Raw genomic sequence first — 23,315 nt, forward strand, 5'->3', positions numbered from 1 at the left:
GGCAGATCTTAGATACTGATATTGTTCTGTCTTGAGGGTTGAGCTGCCTCATTTTCTCCCTGTCACTAAATTAGAGTGTTTTTTTTTTTCTTCTTCTGATAAATAACACATGCTGGGGATCTGTTTGTTGTAAAGTTGTAGTTGGCCTGTTGTAGTTGCAAAGTTGTGTACGGAGTTTTAAATGAAAACAAAATATCTGATTGGATTTCAGCATCATAGACAGCGACTCAACCCAACATCAGAAACGGACTGCTTTTATTTTCAGTGAACAAAGTTGAGACGCTCTCATCCACCTCATAAGAGAGCTGTGCATTTGTGATACTTTTTTTTCTTCTTTTAATAGTGATACTCAACTGTTGAGACCTAAATAATATTCAATTACATTTGCATGCGCATAGTAAAGAAAAATCAATGAGGAAAAGAATCATGTAAACATTAGGCCTATTTTTTCCCAAAGATGTAAACTTTTAGTTATACATTTCAATAAGTAGTACTGTGCGTGCGTTGAATCAAATAAGCCACACTGATTCGGGTATTTCACTTGTGTAACGCCGATGTAACAGTATACAGCTACCTTAAAAAATGTTTTTTAAAAAACGAATAAAACATAAAGAGGAAACCATGGAGACGAAATAGGCTTTTTCATCCGACTTTGAGTCAGACATAAAGAGTCTCTCCTGTTGTTTACAATAAAAGGGTCATTTGGTTTTGTTAGGAGCAGAACAGTTTGTTGATAGTTTTTGGGAAACTCATGGCACTGTCTTTGGGGGAGTCTTGGTGCTGCTGCAAGCCGGAAGAGCTTCTCTCAGCCTCCAGGATAGCGCCTTTGGTGTTGGCGCTCCAAGAGACGGTGGTGTTGGTCAGGGCCTGGCTCAAAGTGCTGTGCCTGAACAAGGGGTCGTGGAAAACCCCGTCCACCCAGTTTCTCAGGGTAGTGACCGGCGAGTCCTGCCTGTTGTCCAGGCCGGTCACGGGTGAGGTAGCTGCGGGGGACGGGCTGAGAGAGGAGGGCGGCGCCTGGCACCTCAGCATACAGGACGGGTACTCAGTCTGGTTCAGGGACGTCGCCGTTTGGGCCAAAGACCAGATGCGAGGCTTGCCGTCTAATATCTGATGCCCCTGCTGCTGCTGTTGGTTATAACACGCCTTTGCCTGCTGTCTGTTGTCCACCTGGAAGTCCTCCGGGTTCGTTTTGAGACAACTTTTGCTCAAGTCCTGCTCCCCTCCCAGAGAAACAGGGATGGAGATTTTCAGAGACGAGTCCTTGATGAGGTGTTCGGCGGGGCAGTCGCCCGTCGTTGACATGTGTGTGTTCATGTGGTATCGGTGCTTCAGCTCACACTCCGAGTTCTCAGACTCTAGCGTGTCGAAGTCGTCCAAGTCGCTCAACTGGAGATCCTTATCAGGCCGACTTCTGGTCTCTGGGAGAACAAGCACAGAAAAGAGACGGCAGACATGTCAGAGAAGATGTGGAGTCAGACCTGATAATGCCATCCTGAACGAGCAATCAAGTATTGAACTTCAATCACTCTTGTAAAATAAAACAAAAACATAACACAAATGTCTACAGCCTGTTAAAACATGAAACGTTTCATCATGAATCCACTGTAACCAGAACATGTTCTATTTTCTCATTAAGTATAATAATTTAGTCCTTTAACAAATATTCTCAGAATGAGTTGAAAACACACAACTAATCTATTCAAAAGATGCTTAAACTTATATTCAGTAATTTGTCCTTCCTCCTTATCCTTTTGTGCAATCTCTAGTTTTGAAGTTTGTTACACAGTTTTTCTGCAGGCAATGCACATACAATTGATAAAAATGTTTAATTGTATAAATAACAAATAAATGCTTTGCTTTCAGCAAGAATACAAAGTATACAACTAAACAAATGTTAAGGCCTCATTGTCCTTTGTGTCTTATCATCAGTTTGATACAGTTTTTAACCATTATACCGGAACTGAAAAATATTATTCTTCGGACAATTATATATTAGAAGATACCGCACAAATAATAAATAAAATGTAAGAGTGATAGTTTTGCCTCACACTGGTACGTAGATTCCATAATGTCCTATTTTAATTAAATAAAACAATGTCAGTGTACAATCACCCTGGTTCACAATGTGGTGGATGAAAAACAAAAGAAAATCAAGTACATTTAAAAAAAAAAGTTTTTAAGGCGTATGCTAACGGCACCCTCGACACAACAGTGTCATCACAATTACTGCTCTTTTGTGATTATTATTCATTCATCATGATCCACCCAAGTTAAATAAAATAAGAAACATTGAACTGGCCATAAGCTCTCCTTTCAAGATATAGCTAAAAAGATTTGATACTTCATTTGAACGTTTTCCAAAAAAGAAAACTTCCACTTTATGAGGCTAATAACAATGACTAAATAGCAATGCACTTTTACGACAAGTTGTCATGAATACAAGGTTTTGTCATAACAGTTTTGAGACCCCTGTTATATACTGCCAAATAATTTGACATACAACCTGATAGTTCTTTCTTTATTTCAGCATAGTAATAATATATTGTGACACTAACCATCCTCATTGTTCTCGCTTTTTATCTGCTCCTCCTGAGACCCATCATCCTCCTCGTCATATCTCTTCTCCTCTGAGCCCTTGTTTCTGGGCGGCCATGTCATCTTGTTCTCCTTCTTCAGCCTCCTCCTTGCGTTCGCGAACCATGTGGAGACCTGCGTCAGGGTCATCTTGGTGATGATGGCAAGCATAATCTTCTCCCCTTTAGTTGGGTATGGGTTCTTCCTGTGCTCCTGCAGCCAGGCCTTCAGGGTGCTGGTGGTCTCACGTGTGGCATTCTTCCGCCTTGTTCCCCCATCCATGGAACCATATCTGTTAATGAAAAGAACACGACCATGATGGTAATGACAGTAAAAATACAATATGTGATGCTTGTTGCATTACAATTTCTAATATGTTGCCCTGGCAGTTTCTTTTCTGAACACTGTGACAGAGCCATCTGCTTTTTGGAATGTTGAAATGATGCATAGAATGCTTTATATGCCTGAGAATCCCACTGATTATCTACAGTATGTGCCCCTTATGGTCTGAACACTGAAAGTAGATCTCATGTTACTTAAAACACATCATTTAGAAAAGAAAGGGGAGGAACAGGTTTATGAGTAAACCACCCATCTTTAAAATGTAATATAGCACCCACTCTGGTATTCAAAGTGTTCGATCATTATAGAGATATGTGTATTATCCTACCAAGTAAAATGTCTGGACTTAATGCATATATATATATTCCCCAATAACCCTATCTATTAAAACCATTCTTTTAATGTGACGTAGGCTACGTTGCAATACTCACAAATATCAACCATAGAGCTCCATTTAAAATGCACAGTGTTGATTTTCAGTCAGCAGTGAGCTGTAAAAGTCATCTCAGGGGAGGGTTTTATGATGCCTTTATAGCTCCGTACAGCTTAGTGCAGGTCAAGCACTGCTAAGGGAATCAAGAGGAGAGGAGCGCTGCACCTTTCTATACCCCTGCGCTGTTTCCTCGCGGATAAAATAGACTGTAAAATTGCTTTATTGAGTGTAATGATGAGCCCTCAGGTAAAAGGCGGGCACAGACAGAGTGGTAATGCTGTAGGCCTGCTTGTTTTTCTTTTTCTTTTGCTTGCTGTGCATTTATTAGCATTCCTGCTGACACATATTTGCCCTTCAAACTGAATTTAGAGTGATTGGTTAAAGTAGTTGGATCAAGGTTTAGGTAAGGTAAGGGATGTGAACTCGCAAAACAAATCAATATGACAATGTACTGATCAATTAAAACAATGCCATAAAAAGTGTTAGAAATCTCATGCATGGGTTAGAGCTGGTGTCTTCACAGATGTTGATTCAAAAAGAGTGTTGCTCACAGGTATAGTTATCATGGATGCTCTAAATTTCAAGAACATCACAGACTTGATCTGGATGTCATGTCATTATTGGAAAGACCTTTCAATATGGCAGGCCTGCTCTTCACAACACTGAAGAGGGCTTGTGTCTCTTTTCTGAAAGGGCTGGAAAGAAATGTGTCATGAGATGAAGGTGATGACCCAGTGTTGCTGGATGTGATGAAAATGGCCCTGACCTCTCGGGAATAATTGATTTAACGCTGAGTAAACTAACCCTAGACTAGTGCACAATATTTTAGGAGTTACTTTACTTTTGATAGCATCCAGTTTTAGCCGCTTAAAACCGTTGACATACAGTGGATTTACAGATTTACAGTGGACGTGAAGTGCACAGCTCAAGATGAGTTTTACCTCTAATTTACGATGGATTTAATTACACATGCAGTTTATTCAAAGGGGTCTGATGTTTGCATTGACAATCAACGTTCATAGTGTACAGAAGACAAATCAACAGAAACAACATACCTGTCATACTGATACTGTCCCAAGGTAGGATCATAAGGGTAGTAGGCTGTTGCCTGGGCTATTCCCGAATGTGCAGACGCTGTGGCCTCTTTAGTATCGAATGCTCCCTGCAATCATATACAAAGAGAAGAGTTTTCAAGATCATAGACATAGGAAATCAACTTCGGTACATTAATGTAACTTGCGTAGTGCTGAAAAAAAGACATTCATATTGGCTATATCAACAAAATCTGCTTTTTTATGTGATTCTTTAGAGCTATTGGATGGCAGATTGTGAAGTAAATCAGAATTTTGAAATATCTTCTTGCAAAATAAGACAACTTAAAAATACACATTCATCTCTTTAAACTACGACTTTCAAAACATTTTATATTTCCTTTTATTCATCTTAAGAACACATGTATCGGATGCACGAGGTTTATTATCTTGTTTAGTCCAGGTGTCCCAGTAAATCAACTATGAGGGTTTCCAGCAAAACAAGTTGAATTATTATCTAGCTAAATTATTATCAATAAGAAAAGTATTATGAATACTCTCCCTATATTCTAAGTGAGCATTACAACACTAAAACATCTGGGACAACAACATTTTTGAACTTTGAAGGCCCATGTTTTTCTGTTGGGATCTGTTGAGAATTATTTTTTATTACATTTTTTGGGATATTTAGAAAATAAATAATCCTGGATATGCAACGTTATCCTGGTAAAAATAAACTTGTTTCCAATAGAACATCATATTTTCTTAATGTAAACGACTGTGTATGCCTTGGTTCATAAAAAAAAAAGACTTGTCTCAAAGAAACTGAAACTCAGAAAGTGGGACTCTCGCCTTGCTGGAAAGCATTTTTCAATTACAAAAAAGTTGTGTTGAATGATAATATGTGGATACATCAAGAACAGCAAGAAGTGTAACGCATTATAACATAGGAGAGGTGCCTGGCTTAACTCTCAGCGCCCTGCGGCTCCATTAATCAATGCCAAGAGGGATCAGATGAAAGGCTTACCAGCGAGTAGAAAGCCGAGGCATCCGTGCCGTATGTAACGTAATTCCCATAGCCTTGACTGCCGGTGTACGGGCTCCCGTACACGCCCAACGCCGCGGCCGAGCTGAGCTCATGCCTCGCAGTGGCCAGCAGCCGGCTCTCGTACACGGGACAGTAGACTGGTGTCTGCCCGGACGCCGCAACTCCGGAATCGGCTATGGATCTGCCGGTGGACTCGCAGCAAGTGGTCAGAGAGTTGGTTGTCATCAGGAACTGGGTGGAAGATAGATCGTTTAATTAAGTTATTTAACATGCTTTATTTGATAATTTATTGAAATCACATTGTGATGTATTACACTGAGCACGTTTCAAAGTGAGTTCATAACTTTTAGTTATTTGTTATAGTGAAATAAAAAATCGTAACCGAATTGATCATGATTCTAGCAGATTTAAAATAATACATTACTGTTCTGACTCAAGTGAACTTTTGCTTTTGAAGTACACTTATATATCTATACTTGAATTAGTCTTTGAAAACTAAAATACAACATCAAATGACTTATACTAATGAAATACGGGTTGTGTTATTGTGTACATGTGCGCCTACAACGTGTCCAAAACGAGCCGTCTGTTAGCTTTGATCCAAATGCAACACATGCCTTGCAAACATAAACGATATGTTTTCCCAACAACGTCCAGTAATACCCCAACTAATACCCAAATGATTTTTTTATGGCTCAGAGCCAAAACCAAAACAGCAGCTGGGTAATATCACAAAACACACAGCGAATGCTGAACAAGTTGCCATGTGTGTTCCGCGCAGATAAACATATGGTTGACATTACAGAGCGGCTATTATCTTGCAGAAATCAGTGAACGGGAGGTCGGGGGTCTCGCTGGTTTCTGATTTCCCTCTTCTTACCCTTTTTTTTCTTTGTATTGCTAGGAACACAGGTATCACTGGCTGAAACCTAATACCTTTCCGATACGCGAAAGAGCTGTGACAGCTTCTCTGATTCTTGGCCAAAATGCGTAAAAGGATCACACTCAAATCGATGAGATAATCAATTGCAGCAATATCAAAACAGAAACATAGAATTCACTGAACAAAGGTAGAAATATGGACTTACTTGTGGAGCAGACGAATAGGGATATCCAAATTGTGGATATGACATGGTAGAGAGGTCCCCCAATATCCAGAAATAAAGCGAGACTGAAGGTCTCCACTCGAACGCAGGCTGCAGCTCTGTTTGACTGTACCAATTGATTGGTAAGCACAGGCTCCTAGGATGCTTATAGGGCGAAGCAGAGTAGCATGTTTAATTTGTGGAAAATGCCCCCACTCAAACGCCTTTCAACAGCAAAACATAAAAAAATAAATATATTCTAGCTCCCCCTTTTCTTTTTAAAAGTCTATTATAAATAAATAAATTACTTAAGATAATGCCGGTTTCCTTTGCCTAGAATAATGACTTTCCTGTCAGATACATATTTTTGCCGTATAAAAAAGTAGTATAAAAGACGTCAGCAGCAGAGGCAGGTTGTTTTAAACGGCAGTGACTCTGACGTCAGAAGTTTCCCACTCTAAAAATGACCAGACTGTAACTTTAATATGCATTTCTTTCTGGGGAAGACGGGAAAACAGAGGAGAACAATTCAAGTAAAACAAACTTTGAGAGGGAACAGAGGGGGGACTACTTTAAAAAGAAAAAAGAAAAAAAAAACTTGTCCTGAAGATTAATTATTGTCCCAATCAATCCATTAAACCAATCAGTGTCTTGAATTATGCAAACGTATGTATCAGTTTAAATGCATTAAGCCTAATTAAGCACATTCTTATCATTCCTCCCCACAGATGCTAATCACATTGGGAACTAATTGATTTTAAATTAATTAGTAAAGAATATTTGTATACTGGGAAGAGAAAGACATCACAGCCCGCCAACAGATTTAGCAACATATTTAAAGCATTTACAATACTCATTATTGTATTTTAGTCATTAGAAGTGAATTCAAAATATATATATATATTTATTATACTAACATTTCACCAGTAGTGATGAGTCCCCAGAGGAGTTTAATTACCTTTATGCCTTCCGAAAGTGCAGAATTTTGTTGAATAAACTTCCTTACATCATGTAGACACACGTTCATAGAAATTAAAAAGGAGTAGCTTTTTTTTCCTTTTCATTGTACATGTATAATGACAATAAATGCTTCTAATCTAATCTAATCTAATAATTAACAGTTATGAAATGTAAAACCTTGTGTGTCTGTCTGTGTGTCTGTCTGTGTGTCTGTCCGTCTGTCTGTCCGTCTGTCTGTCTGTCTGTCTGTCTGTCTGTCTGTCGGTCCATCCATCCGTCCGTCCGTCCGTCCGTCCGTCCGTCCGTCCGTCCGTCCGTCCGTCCGTCCGTCCGTCCGTCCGTCCGTCCGTCTGTCCCTCCATCCATCCATCCATCCATCCATCCTCCATCCATCCATCCATCCATCCATCCATCCATCCATCCATCCATCCATCCATCCATCCATCCATCCATCCATCCATCCATCCATCCATCCATCCATCCATCCATCCATCCATCCATCCATCCATCCATCCATCCATCCATCCTTCCATCCATCCATCCTTCCATCCATCCATCCATCCATCCATTCATCCATCCATCCATCCATCCATCCATCAATCCATCCATCCATCCATCCATCTATCTATTTACCTATCTATAATCATAAATCCCTCCCTCCCTTTCTCTCTTTCTTTGCGTGTGTTTTTGGTCAGGTGAAATCAGGTGAAACTGCAGTTAACCAAATCAACCAAAAGCCCCAAACTCTCCCTACACAGCGCCGGTGCCTTGCTTGGAGAATCCCGGGTTGAGACATGTGGATAGCCCCGGGGGTCACTCCTCAAATTAATGATGATGTACTCCTCCTCCCCCCTTCTCTCCTCCCCTCCTTCTCCTCCTCCTTCTTTTTCCTCTCCTCTCCAGCTGGATCTCTGCCTGCCGGTGACAGGTCGATTGAGAGTGATTGATGACTATCTAGGGGACCGGGGCCAACATAATAATATGATACCGGCTCCTTTCAATAATTGCTAGCTTTCATTTACAGATGAAAGACGTAACAAACAGCTATAGAGATGGAGAAGCTTGTGCTTCGGTTAAGTAACTTTTGTCGTGGCTCATTTTGATCTGTTTTATTTTGGTAAGGGTGGTGTGGGAGAGTGGACTGTAGCTATAATATGTCTGTTCGCTCATTCATTTTAACAAATTGAATTATAGGAGGTTAGTACCTTCAAGCAAATGGCTGCATTAACACTTTAAACGGGGGGTCAAAAGGGATCAGCCAGCGCTTTTTAATTTGCATTAACTCTAATGCCACCTTAACATTAACAACCAGTCTGAAGCACACCATGGACACACACACATGCGCACACACACACACACACACACACACACACACACACACACACACACACACACACACACACACACACACACACACACACACACACACACACACACACACACAACACACACACAGCTCCATTTTGTCTTATTAATTTAGACTTTTTCTTTTTTAAATTCATTGGGGTTAATGTGACACGCAGTGCATTAAAGGCAGGGCAGGACCCAATTTATCTTTAACATCACCTCCAGTGGACGCAAAGGAAAGTGTTGACACATTGATTTTGGGGATGGTGGCTGCACACCTGACACGAGCACATATATGTGGGGTTTTTCATCAAATATACCATATATTCTATAATCAGGGCGTCTCAGATTTCTTGAAGGCCCTTTGCATGGGCCTCCACCCTTATATAAATAGAATCAGGCTTGAGACAGTAGAGCAATCTGACAGACACATTCCAAAAACTATACTGCCCACACCCCCCTCTTCGCTGTATATCTTTTCATTATCCACTGCGTTACCCAGTGTTATCAGGCTCCTATAATTAAATATTTAGGCGCACTAGTATTTGCTTTTAGACAGAAAATGAAGGCGACGGCAGGAGTTCATGCTTGTTTAGCGTTTAAACATTAAAAGAGAGGCTTCTTTTTTTTCTCGGGCAGATGTGGGGAAGCAGAGACGCTCTGCGTTTAAAGTGGAGCAAGTGAGGGAATGAAATGCTTTTCCAGTTCAGGACAAAGGGGCTCTGTTTATGACCTGATTGCATTTTATTTTATTTTACTTTGATATGAAATTAAAAAAAGATAGTCAGTTAGCTTTTATCAGTTATTAGTTATCTAGATTAATAGGCAATTTAAGATTATTTTTCTTGTTGGATTAGAACAGATAGTATTCAGCAGTGATCTAGTGGAGGAGCATCCATCATATTGATGAGAAGCATAAATCAACGACTTCACTTGAATTAGACAAACCAATGGAGCATTTATGACTGTACCATTTGGTCATAAATGCAACGACATAGATCTTCTTTTGTATCTACGTAAATCTGTCAGAAGGTTCTATAATCATTATGCTTATTTAGTTGTGTATACAAGTTCCAGTGTTTGCCTAATGCCATCAACCGCAAACTATTGTAATCTGAATAATGACTGCGTTGCACTTTGAGGTAAGCCTGCAAATTTGCATCTTCTTTCCAACTAAACTCATATTAAAAAGTTCCAAAGAAACGTTGTAATCATGAAGGTGTCACTTCCCTGATAATCTGTCTTTGATTAATGAGCCACAAGGAGGGGAGTGCCTGACTGCGCCTGTGTGTGTGTGTGTGTGTGTGTGTGTGTGTGTGTGTGTGTGTGTGTGTGTGTGTGTGTGTGTGTGTGTGTGTGTGTGTGTGTGTGTGTGTGTGTGTGTGTGTGTGTGTGTTTGAGAGTTTGTGGGTATGAGGAATACAGAAAGTGGTGTAGAGAGGAAGGTAAAACCTTTTTTTACAAGATTTTATTCCAGCTGAGTTTAAAGCGACACTAGAAGGAGGTAAACATGTGTCAATGAAACTCAAAAAGCTGAATATGTTGTGACGTATAGATTTTAATGTTAAATGTATATGTCTATTTTTGTGTTTTATGTGTTAAACAACATGCCTTTTTTTTTGCTTTTAAGAATCAAATAATTGACAATGACTGTATGGCAGACACCCAACCCTTGAAACTTCTTGAACTTCATTGTGCAGATTGCAAAGACCTTTGGCAATTTCTCTGATTTCAGGCTATATGATGGAATGACATGACTTGAATTACAAGTAGTGACTAATGATATTGAGAAGAATAAAGTTTAACATCCGGACATACAGTATAATGCGTGGTAAATCTGGGGTCTGCAGGGTCACTGTTTGCAAGACTACAACTAGATTCCTCTTTATGTTTCGTGTTTGGTGCATCGTGCATTGTGGTTGACAATATTCCCGTCATTGAAACTCACAATTTGCATGAATTTACACTATTAATAATCTCTTCAACAACATAATTTAATTGCATAAGAAGTGAAAAATATCTTTCTGAAATGAGTTTTTAACTCATCGGATCCGTTCATCTTTTTTAATCAGTTAATATTTTAAGATATATCAATTATAAAAAAATAACCCTTGCCACAGCAATCCATTACATTTTCCATCTCCAGATTAGAAAGGAAAAAAACGAACATTTAAAATGATGCTCTTGGAAGCAACTCTTTTGTTAATGTATGACCATGTATAATTTCCCATTCAGTGTTTTTTCACTTTCACTCTAAATGTGTGCCTTGCCGTGAGCAGTTTATTTTCACAGATTCAGATTGGAGTGTACTCAGATAGCAGGCACAGTGCATGAATAGTGCTCTGAGTTTTGGACAATGCGGATGCTTGAGTGAGCACAGAGACAGGGAACTTGCCTCAATCAAGTGTGGTTCAGTGATAGTGCTGATGTTGACCTCTGCCTCGTTCAAACTCCCCAATGTGGGTTAGCATCAGGTGAAAGAAGAACTCAAAGATAGACAATGTTGCATTTTTTTTCTCCTTATCTCTTATTATATCAGTTGTATGTCTCTTTTCTCTTGAGTCATAGATATATATAGGACATGTTTAGCCTAAGTATGAGGCAATAATCTCTGGGTTCTGGTTAGATTTTTGTTCCAACTTTGTGAAGTACTCTATCGTATTCTGTTTTATTTCAAACAGTTTGAGGATACTGTTCTGGTGCTCTGATGTGTTATGGTCCACTGTCTCATGTGTTATCTTCCGAGACAACAATGTAGAAACCCAAGATGACCTCAATAACTGAAGACAGCTGCACAGAGCGACTCGCTCGGTGACATGAAGCCCCGAGCAGCTCCCAGGCTTTCCAATAGCAACCGTGTTTCTCTTTCTGGAGTCATAGAAATAATGTCCAAGCAGTCTTACACACACACACTCACACTCACACTCACACACACACACACACACACACACACACACACACACACACACACACACACACACACACACACACACACACACACACACACACACACACACACACACACACACACACACACAATGCTTAGGCAGCAAAACATTTGCCTGTTTGTTGTCCAGTCTAGTCTTGGAGTCCAAATGGAATATTGATCTCCAACGATCTTCTCAATGTATTTCTTATTTCTTCTCTTCAACAGCACAATGATTTTTCCCCCTCTTCTCTTTTGGCCTTAAAACCCTAATGGTTTTAGCATGAGTCTGATATTCTTGACTGCTTTAGGCGCACATTTTGTTGTTGCAGAAGATTGTTCTAGGTGGTAAGGTGGCTTTTTTTGTTTGGTTGTTTAACTAGTCAACATTCTGTATCTTAACATTAAATTACATTACACGACTATCTATCAACTACTTAAAGGGTATAGTAATACTGGACAACAAGGCTATAGGACAAAAGGAGTAACAGTGTTAGTGTTTCAATGCAATTGTGTTATGGTATAATGTTCTGTGTTTCTTCAAAAGTTTTCTGTTGTTTATTTCATCGAAGTGCACAAGGGTAATGCAACGCACAGTTCTACCAATGGTGTCACACCATTTAAATGATCTACAAGTGGCAGTTACATGCAAAGTTGTGATACAATGGGAAAATAAAATATTTTAAAATTGGCTTTGCAAATGTTTATGAGGAAGGAAATGCTCTTTTCAACATCCATTGAACACAATTCCTTTTGGTGTTTACAAGAAAACAAAAAGGTCCTCTAAGCGGCTCACGATATATATAGAAAAAAATAGACAATACTGTGGCAAGCTATGTATCTTTACTCTAATTGCAAAGTATTTAACAACATTTAAAGTTAAACAAGTTAAACAGGGAATTTGGGATGTAATATACACCTTTAAAAGAAGAAAGCTGAGAATTGTTAGATTGTCATCTACTTGATTTTACAAAAGTGACATATTTATGTCTATGTCACACAACTTTCCATGGCAACTTTTAAGTCACTCAGACAACATGCAGTAGATTTCATACACTGCATTAAACACATTACCAAGGTGGACATCCCAATGCATTATGCAAATCCTGCAGCATCAGCACCTCCTATGATAGCGTGTCCATTATCCTTCATTTATTATCACAAGCAGGGTGCGCAGCAATGGTTAAGAAATCCAATGAAAGTAGACCTTCTAGTTTTTTAACAATACCATGGTAATATGTCTGAGATGAGTCTACCCAGCCCTCTCATTCTTCATCTTCCTCTCACTCCCATTGCTCTCGCTGCTCTTCCTCTTCAGCCCCTCTAAGTGGTTTAACATGTCAAAGTTCTCTCGGCTCATCCATAATTGATCACCACAACGGGAGCATCTTCGCTGCACTTAGTTAACTAGCTATCTGCAGGTGTTCCCCTAGCAACTGGCCAGGGACTGAACCACTGAAATTCCGTATGTAGACTCCCAAGCCCCAAAATGTGAAACCAATGTGTCTTGTAAGTCTTGGTGTTGGCCCCTTGTTCACTGGTTGTGTTCTTGGACTCAGTATGTATGTCTGCCCATTACACGGCCCAGGATATGCGTGAAAACAATCAAATGTCTTGTAACATTGGCATTTGCACTTGGTCCTCTGTTGTCCTTGCTTTGATAGTAATCTGACTTATCTGGTAGAAAGATTTACATTATCTATAGATTTACTTATTTATTCAGTTTAATCATATTTTAACCATTCAGAACTAGAGTCTACTTTGGTGGCGGACACTTTCTCCTATGCTAAATCAAAGCACATAATCAAGTGTAGAAGTGGCTGTAAACAGACCCAAATAATGTTATGCTTAAATACATGGAAAGTGGTTGCCCAAATTAAGTAAAACAACGCTATGTTGTACCCTAATGTGGCCCTAAACCACCAGGCATACAATGTAAATGTGCTGAACTAAACAATGTGAAACAAAAGTCATAATAAAATTCCAGAGACATCCATAATGAATCAAATAAATATATAGTTTAAACGGGTTTTTCAACGGCTTTCTTTTTAAGCTCCTCATTTGAACCCAGAGCTGCAGCATTATAACCAATCAAGGATCCTGCCAAAAGAGTATAACTGATTGGAGAGATTGTGAGTGAAGAACACAAGGAGTATGACGGCTTAAATGATTAAACTTATTAACTTTTATATCGTTTTATTTTAGTGTATTGTACAGTTACTTTATCATATGGTGTGTCCAGAAGACTGACGTCTGTATAACAGCCAATTAAAAAAAACTATTCAGAATCAGAAATACAGCAGCAAAATACAATATGAAGCATGACAAATAATTAGAAATAAAAAATAAGAAATATACAGATGTACAAATAGTGCAATGAAATGGAATATTAAATAAAATATAATATAAATGTACAATGAAAAGTGTAAAGTGTATTATTAATAATAGAATAGTATAATGTCTATAACTTTGCTCCAGCCGCCTTCTTTAAGACTTTGTCTGTAAATTATCCCATCCCATGTGTTGTATCTGATTTTTTTTTATCTTTAGCATATAAAACAGGTAATGCATCAAGATGACTAGAGTTTTCTTAAAGGGCAAATCTTCCACAAAGCTCTTTTGTTTAAGTTTGGTGTTTATTTTGCTGATCTTAGGAAGTTTATGGAAACATAGCTGAAACAGACTATTGTTCAATTTTACTACACACCTTTTGAAAGTGCAATTGATAGGAAAATAACTTGTCTGTACACTAGCTAACTTGAGTCTAAGAAACATGTAAAGGTACCAGATGGATGGTCATTTTTATTTACCGGATTACAATATAGTTTTTTTGACCCAGTTTCCATTTAAAAAGGGAAATGTAAACAGACTTTTCGGCCAGACAAAGAAATGTGTCAATCAACTTTCTGCCTGAATGTGCCTATTCCGTGCCTGTGTGTGTGTGTGTGTGTGTGCGTGTGTGTGTGTGTGTGTGTGTGTGTGTGTGTGTGTGTGTGTGTGTGTGTGTGTGTGTGTGTGTGTGTGTGTACAACCCACTGTGATCAGTGTCATCACGGTGTCTGACATGATGGGACTGCCGTTGGTGACATATGCAGGCCCACAAACATGCACACGCATGCACACACACACACACACACACACACACACACACACACACACACACACACACACACACACACACACACACACACACACACACACGACAGACACAGGGGCCAGGTGGCTGCTCTCTCTATCATGACAGACCCTGGACCAGACCACTGACGCCCTCAACTCCCCCGACACCTGCGACCACCACGAGTGCAGCCAACCCATCTTCAGCCATGCGCAGCCGCCAGTTATTGAATACATTTACCCCCCATCCAAAATTTGCAAGGAACATTTGGTTTTATATTGATATACAAACTGTTGTACACATTTTGATAGTTATAACATGGTTTAAAAGAGTGGCTCCTACTCATGTACCATCACTGCACAGGTAAGCCAGTTTAATTCACACCCGGCACAAATCATGCCATTAAAATACAGATCTAATATGTAATCAACAAAAATCTAAATATTAAAGTATTGGGCCTCAGATATGCAGACATTAGGTTGTCCATTTAATGTACTTTGAACTCTATTTTACCCTGATGAATAGCAAATGTGTGATTTTAGCTTACTTTCCCTGTACGTGTGTCTCTGACAAGACCTCATGAGGTCATAGATGAAAACTTGGGTGAGCAAGCCTCAAATTCAGCCTTAAAATCTGCCCTGGAACTAATGTTGGTACACCTCTTAATACATTGTTTTAACTTTGAATCCCTTGCCGTCCCTGCACTCCTTTTCCCTTTTTATTAAATAAGAAATAATGCTTTCCCCCCATTCTTTTTTATCTAGAAATAACAGAAAGAATGACTGGACATGACCTGTTTTCATCTTCTCCAACCTTCCTTTCATTTGTTTCAGACCTTGATGCACATGGGTATTATAAAGTAATGATCCACTTTTAATATTCACCTACATAATAGAACTAGTACATTGAGCGTAGCTGCGTTAAGGGGCAGAGGATGTGTTATAGGCAGTGATTATCTTCCTGAAGACGATGCAGGCCTAGGCAGGCACTTACAATTATTTATTCATAATGCATCCACTGAAACACAAATGCACTTTATTGTCTCATTCTGCATCTTATTTTACCCATAAACCAGAAAATGGGCTGGGATTCTAATGAAAGAGCCATGTTAATATCAAGGCAGATAAGGGCTGGCATGTGCAGATGGGAGCACAATGTGGAAACCCAATCACAAGTTCCTTCAATCACTCAAAACCAGAACAAGAGGGAATGGATGCATTTGAATATTTTCCTCTACCTGGAGGTATTAAAACTATACAATTTTAATACCTATTTAACATGCAGTTGCTTTTTGTGCCTCTCATTTTAGCAGTTCTGCATAAAAACAGGCAAGTAATGCAGGAGTAACTGTGGCAGCTATGGGCATGACATGGTTTTTCAACCATTCCCTGACTGTAATCGCTGCATTAAGATCTTACTCCCTGAGTAGGCTGCTCTCTCCAAGCAGTCTAATTCTGGCTTTCTTCTTTTTTCTGTTGTCTTTGCCATGCTTGCTGAGAAAGCCAGAGATTTGGGCCACATAAAGAACTTTTTACTTCATAATTTAATACTTTATTCCCCTTTAGTTAAGCACTTACAAAAATAACAGTTAATCTAAGACTTGCCTTGTAAATGTAATCTTAAAAGAGAACACATACACAGTACGGTTAGGCTAATTCCCATGATGTTCTATACCTCTATACCTAGATGTTTGCTCTCAAAAACAGCATACAAATTCCTGCCATAAATGTCAGGTTTCCGTACCATGAATCAAAAATTGGTTTTGAAGCATGGTTTAAAGGTGGTAAGCATGGAGGTCAGGTACATGTTTGGTATGTGAGTCTCCTAATCATAGAATTTGTACACAGCTACATACGAGAAAGTGCTACCTAAAGCTCATATGAGGAAAGTCCCTGAACATGGGCTTTGGGAAAAGGAAAATTAAGAACAATGAATGATGGATAAGTAAATGAGCACTTATCACTTTAATCATGCATGGAGGAGAGAAACCCATAAAAACAGGAACACAGCGCCTGTGGTCCACTTAATTTCAAGTACTCATTTTCCGTCCATCATAACCACATTTCCGTCAGAAGAAACAATTGTATCATGACAGAAAGCAAGGTGAATTCTAAAAGCCGCAGAGTTGAATTGAAAGATGCGGCTTGTGTGTGAAAAGTTGCATTTTGTTCAAGTAGAGCAAACGAATAAGCTATAGACACATATGCTAAAGACTTATCACTCAAGTTTTAAAATGTTCACACTTGAGCAAAAACAATAAGCATTGGGTCTTTTTGGTGTTGCTTCAGAAATATATAAATACAACAGAAAAATAAAATGACAGTGAACACGAGACCTGGTGATTAATCACAAAAAACTCAAACAGTTACCAGCAACCATGTTCAGAATGTATGTTGCTAGCTACCTAGCATTGCTGCTAACTTATGTAAACATTAGAAGGAATAAACTGCAGACTGTATAAACAGTCAACTGGTCAAAGTCATCGCCTCTTTGATCATGTGGGAGAAAAAATTAAATGAAAGTGCATAATGTAAATGCTACTGCTCCAGGGTTTACGAAGTTCTGCTTGAGCTATGTCACCATACGGCAGACAAAAATGGCTGAGGATAAGACAATTCAAACAGTACTTATATCTCATTCATCAGAAACATTAGTTCCCTTAACACATCAGATTGTGTTGTTCCTGTGTCAGGGTCACTTTGAAAAACAAGTAAAAGAGTAAATGAGTGGTGATATGAATATTATGATGGAGTATGGAAAAGAGGGAAGTCATTCCACCCATCGACGTTCCTTTATTTTCCACTCCACCGATCGCATTTGAATATTTTGAAAGGAGTGGCTATGTTTGCCTTATCATGCATTATTCTAAGGCATTACCTTGGCCTTAACACTGCAATAAAGATCGCTGGGAAGCCTCTCTCCCCTTTTCAAAGAGATGCACAACAATAATAATATTCATACACTACCCGCCTCAATAAGAGGGGTCTTTCGTTTGACTTTATAATGTCTTTTAGGATGTGCATGTTAGTAGAGAAGATTTAGTGTGAATGATACTGAAGCTTTTTTTTTGGATTGATGAAATACAAGGACAACTTTTTGAGTCAATGAAGAAGCGCGATTCTACCTTCAATTTGGATGTGAAATGCCAAATTGTTGTGGATATCAAATCATCTCTTTAGATAAAATAGTAAACAATAGGGAATAAAAATGACAGTGGAAGACAAGGAAAATGTATGAAATCTATGCAGAGGCTCCAGGACGCTGAAGGACATATTTGGGATATGAAATCAATTGTTTTGGGTGAAGAGCATTCATAGTGTAAATTGTGTGAACTAAACATAAATCCAGGGATTGGTAAAATGCTTTGACAACATTTTACAGAAAACTTTTGGCAGAGAGTTTTGCAACAAATGGCACAACAATTATTGTGACATTGCATTATTTGATAATATACAAGTAGAAGGTGCAGTATATCTGTGTTACATGAAATCACTTTAGGACTCATAATTTATTCTTCCAACACAGACTACCATGCCTTTAACACCACTGGCCAACGACCTACAACCTTACACACACACTCTTACACACACACACGGCAGGTTGTACAGGGTGTCACATAATTCTGTTATCATTGACTTCTTTCATTAGGGTATACAATGTCCTCAGCATGTGTTTTTGTCAAAATGATAAAAGAGGACATTATTCTAAACGCTGGCCTGTCAAAGCAACACTGAGAAGCACGACACGTGAAATGTGACATTGTTTTTAATCCACTTAAAGAATAATGCTCTTATGAGCTTCCTCAGTCAAAGGACTGTCTTTCAATTTTCATTTATCGTCAAAAAAAATGTATTCTCAACATGTTTTAAGTGTGTTTATCAACTGTCTTTTCTAATTATTGAATTTCCTAATTCCTAAATTATGCTTTTATAAGAGTAAAAACCATACTACTACTATCTCAGTGGCAAAGACTAAATATAGTCAGGAATATGCACACTGGTGATTTGACGTTGGGTATTTTTTTCAGTTGTTATATGCTCTGCAAACTACTCCGTTGCTCCTGCTGTTCTTCTTTGCCCGAGTGCTCACAGACAAATAATATTTATTGGCCTTTCACCCTACGTGTCAAAAAAGTTTGAGTTGATTTGAAAAAACCATCACATTTTCCGTGGAGATAGTTCAGGGAAATGAGAGGGTCTACTGGCTTGGTGATGGGGATTTGTTGCTCGAGGGGTTTACACCTTTCCTATACACTTTTCTTTTCCTAAATAAAAAAATGCTTATGTGACATTAGTCTTTGGACAAGTATAGTGCCCAGAAACCATGAATAGAAATACATTTCCCTGCTTCCACCCTGACCCTGAGCCCTGTAGCCCACAGCCATTTCTGTCACTCACCTACAAAGAGGTCAACTCTCCAAACCTATGGATACAACCTTTTCTGCCTTTCAGAGACAGAGATGGTGGTGGAGTGGGGCAGGCAGAAAATGCAGAAAGGCAGAAAGAGAGTGAGCATTCCGGTGTCCTATGAGCTGTTGTTTGTCTCCTTGAGGTTGCCTGCAGTCTTGATGCTTTTTGTCTTGCCTCTGGACCTATTTTACTCCCTTCTCTCCTCTAACCTCCCTCGATCTTTCTCACTCTTGATCCATCCCTTCCTTCCGTCACTCTCCCTTCATCTAGTGGTCTCTATCTCTCTCTCTACCCACTTTTCTTTCCGAAGGCTAAGGATTCCTGCGAGCCCTCTGAGAGAAGTGTGTGAAAATGCACAATGCAGGTCCCCTGGCGTGCCCACCCCCGGCACAGAGTGTGAGAAGAGGGCCCTGCATTTGATGCCTGACTGACCAAATCTTCTGCCAGATAGCAGGGCCTTTCTATTCCCAGTGGCGCGGCGAGAGCGTGGCCAGAAGTGGTGCGGAAGGAGAGGGGAAGGCACAGTAATTGTACCAAGGTCTGTAGAGATCCCCCACTTACCCACCAACGAAGCCCCCTCCTCTACTAAACCGCTCCTGAATGGCTTCTCAGTAAAAGGAAAAGTGTCCCTGGACAGCGAGAAGCAACTTCTCTGCAGAATAACCAAAAAACATTGTGCACTCATATATGAATAACGTTCAATTTATCACATGAAAGCCCATATATTGAATACAACACCTTGCACTGTCCCCAATTTCATCTATTTTTTAACACTCCCGATGAAAAAAGAAAGAAAAAACTGAGTTTAATTCCCAAAGTCACTTTTGGATTGTATTCTGCCAAGAAAATCCTTGCTGGAGACACAGATTGTTGTCAAAAAATTGTCATTACAACGACAACCTTTACATATTTGCAGTTGAGAGCAAGATCTTTTACACATATTACACTCAAGCATGCATGTCTTCTGCTTCTTGGAGACTTGATTGCAGTGTTGCTTATATTGTTATGCCATGAAATATCCAAAGGCACACCTCGGTTTTCTTTTGCCAATCTGATATCCATCCAGTGGTGACAACAAGAAGTGATCATGATAACACAATAACCTCAACAACAATTATTCCAAATATCACAGACTGACATCAAAAACACAATAACAGCGCAGGAACACAACAATGAATCCAAGTCAGTGACACCCTCCTCCCTTAAAGAGTCTCCTATTGTAATGCTAAATATTTCATCAATTGACTGCGAGTGAAGTTCAAAGGGCCTCGGGAGAGAATGCCATGTGCTGCAAGCACTTGTCAAACCTGCGCAATTTTAGGATATGGCATGTTTTCTCAGCCACCCATGAGAGACCCACACAAGGAAAGAGAGAGGGTAGTTACTCCTTATTAGACTAAATACAAATCTAAGTGGCATAAAAGACAAAAATCCCTACCACAAATTACTAACTTTTGGACAACTGACAATAGGGAAAGGCAGAAATCCTACAAAAAATGTTTCACTATTGCCTTGTCAAAATAATGCATTTCATACTAGTCTTTGATCATATTTTAAGACAAAGACAAAGGGTGTTTTCTATGTTTGTGAGTTTTTTTTTAAAAATATTTAAATCATTTAACCCGCGAAGATGGTGAGTTAAAAGCCAAAATCTCTACAAACTTACATGTAACTAAAAGAAAACATTCAATGACACTAAAAAACCTCCTGTCTTTAACAAACATGGTGGTAAGTGATGGGGTTGGGAGTTGACAATACCTTAAATAGATTCTCGAAGCTTCTCAGCCTGTATCAAGGGTCTGGCCCCTTCCTTAATGTTCAAGAGGGGGAATCACAGGAAATGCCTAAAGTGGTTCAAAATTATTGCAAAGTATATTCGCAGGAACAAAGGAACGTTGAGGCCAATTGAACAAAGCCCTAAAGGCACACGCAAGCTCCTGGTGCTGCAGTAGCATTCTAACTGACAGACTATGACATGCTTTTATTTAGTTGAAGAGTGAGCTACTGCTACAAGGACTTCTTGACATTGTCACACATTGTAACAGAGGAATATCTGCTGTGAGAATCACAAAGACGCTGTGTGTTTCACAAAAGCAGAGCATGCATGACAGGCAAACCTGGGAGAAGGAAAAAGGAAGAAGGGATCAAACTCTGGCAGAATATGTAAAGTTCTTAGCTACAAGTAAAAATGCTTCAATTCAGTCCTTTCAAATAAACAAAATGCTCAGGTAGACTGGCAGAGAAAACCAATCGTTAAGTCACTTTACTAAAGTCAGTACAAAAAAAAAAAAAAAGATTGGAATATTTTAGCCCCAAGAGCCACAAGCACAACAGGAAGTTCCCACTGTAGCACAAATGACTGTAATATGTAGAAATCAGTCCAATATGTCCCTGTTGAATGTACATACCCACCATGACCCTACAGTATCCAGAGAATACAGTCCTATCATACTAATATACTGAACGAGAGCCATCTTTCTTGGTCAAAAATGCTTTTGAGGGCATCTGAGTGTTATTTCCTTAAAGCTCCCCATCCATTTTGAAAGGGCCATGCACAGCGCTGCACATTCTCTACATCCCTTCCAATTCATTACCCCCTCGCCCACATGTATTATTCTGCCCGCTACGCATTCCCTCTCGTCTCTAGGGGAACATTTATTGGTTGAAGCATTTTGACTCCATTTACCTTTTAAAAGCCGCCGTTTAAAGCTCGATATTTTCTCTCTCATGCGCTGTTCCTCGATAGCCTGGGATCTATGAGATTGCCTTCCTTCTGCTTTGATGAGCAGCACAACTTTGTTCACTTTCTCATGATTGGAAAATATTAGAGATGAGTTTCGTTGGCTGACTTGTTGTATATTAAATTACATGCAATGTATACTTATTTTTTTCTTGGCAGTATGTTTGGTGTTTTTATAATGAAAATAATAGTTTTCTATGCATAAAACATGGTGCTATAATGATGACCTTTAGTAACCTGGTCTCAAAGAGAATAGTTTTATTTTTTTTTTGTATTTTGATATTGAGCAAAAAGCAAATGTTAATTCCTTAGAATTCATAAGCTATATGTGAGCATAATTGAACTTTTGGCATAACGTTATATAGGACATGACTCTCTTATCTCACGTCTGTGTGACAGGGGTGGGGGCGTTATGCATATTTCAGATGGATTTAAGCAGCGTCCTTTGGGTCCTTTAAAAGCCCATCATATTTATGAGGACGGCATATTATCGCCATCAGGAGAGTGTCACAGAAGCTCCTAGAGGAGATGAATCTAATTGTTGCTGGCGTTTGGAACACACTGTAGTAGCCACTGGTTTCCCGCCTACTTTAGAAGATGATAGCCAAGGCTGGCACAGGGAAGGGTGGCATTTGAATTTCTCATGTCTTCTTCCTTTGTTGGTTACAAAGGTTGATGTTTCTTGATATCCAGTCATTGACATACATCCATTTGAACATTTATGGTATTTATTTGCAAGACAGGCAATGTTGGGAACTCATTTACAACCCTAAATCTACTCTTACCCTATACCTACACATTTGTCACATCATTAAGATATGCAACATGTTTTCCGCAAACCATCTGTGTTCAATCAAATGTACCTTTAAAAGCTGAAATGCAGATTATTTTTTTAAACCAGGTAATGTCAGTATCACTAAATGAGTAAAGACAAAGCAAGCTAAACATCAACCATCTCTCGGAATAGAAAAGCACATATAAAGTTTTATTTAGAAAATATCTATGAGTTTACTGGCCAGGGAGTCCCAATAGAAGAGCGTTATACATTGTTAGTCACAATTCAGTGTCAGCCAACTGAAGAGTTGAATTGTTCCAATATGGGACCCCCAGCAGTGTTATAGGCATTCACATACCCATGTACATTCATTCTCATATACACTCACAACCACACACTACACAGGAGGACACAGTAGTGTTGTAAGTGAGGGCCACAGAGGTTCATCTGCCGGACAGAGACATAAATCTTGGTGCCCTAAGGACAGGTGTGGAAACCAAGGAGGGAGACATTTAAAGGCCCCCACA

The 23,315-nt window shown here is 39.3% G+C and overlaps 1 protein-coding gene across 1 annotated transcript; it reads right to left on the reverse strand.

Moving 5' to 3' along the window:
• Positions 1-517: 517 nt before the first annotated feature.
• Positions 518-6,564, reverse strand: irx4a (iroquois homeobox 4a). The gene is made up of 5 exons (XM_063879911.1): positions 6,520-6,564; positions 5,411-5,662; positions 4,408-4,514; positions 2,559-2,869; positions 518-1,421 (listed from the first exon to the last, which is right to left on the reverse strand). Exons 1-5 carry the CDS (start codon positions 6,562-6,564, stop codon positions 712-714), a joined length of 1,425 nt encoding a protein of 474 aa, XP_063735981.1. The 3' UTR covers positions 518-711.
• Between the last annotated feature and the right edge of the window lie 16,751 nt (positions 6,565-23,315).

This window comes from Eleginops maclovinus, chromosome 3 (genome assembly GCF_036324505.1).
Source record: "Eleginops maclovinus isolate JMC-PN-2008 ecotype Puerto Natales chromosome 3, JC_Emac_rtc_rv5, whole genome shotgun sequence".
Taxonomy (NCBI): domain Eukaryota; kingdom Metazoa; phylum Chordata; class Actinopteri; order Perciformes; family Eleginopidae; genus Eleginops; species Eleginops maclovinus.

Coding starts and splice junctions, on each gene's coding strand:
- irx4a (XM_063879911.1), bottom strand. CDS start 6,564: ATGTCATATCCACAATTTGGATATCCCTATTCGTCTGCTCCACAA. Junction 5,663..6,519: donor CCTATTCGTCTGCTCCACAA/GTAAGTCCATAT, acceptor TCTTCCACCCAG/TTCCTGATGACAACCAACTC. Junction 1,422..2,558: donor AAGCGAGAACAATGAGGATG/GTTAGTGTCACA, acceptor TTGTTCTCCCAG/AGACCAGAAGTCGGCCTGAT.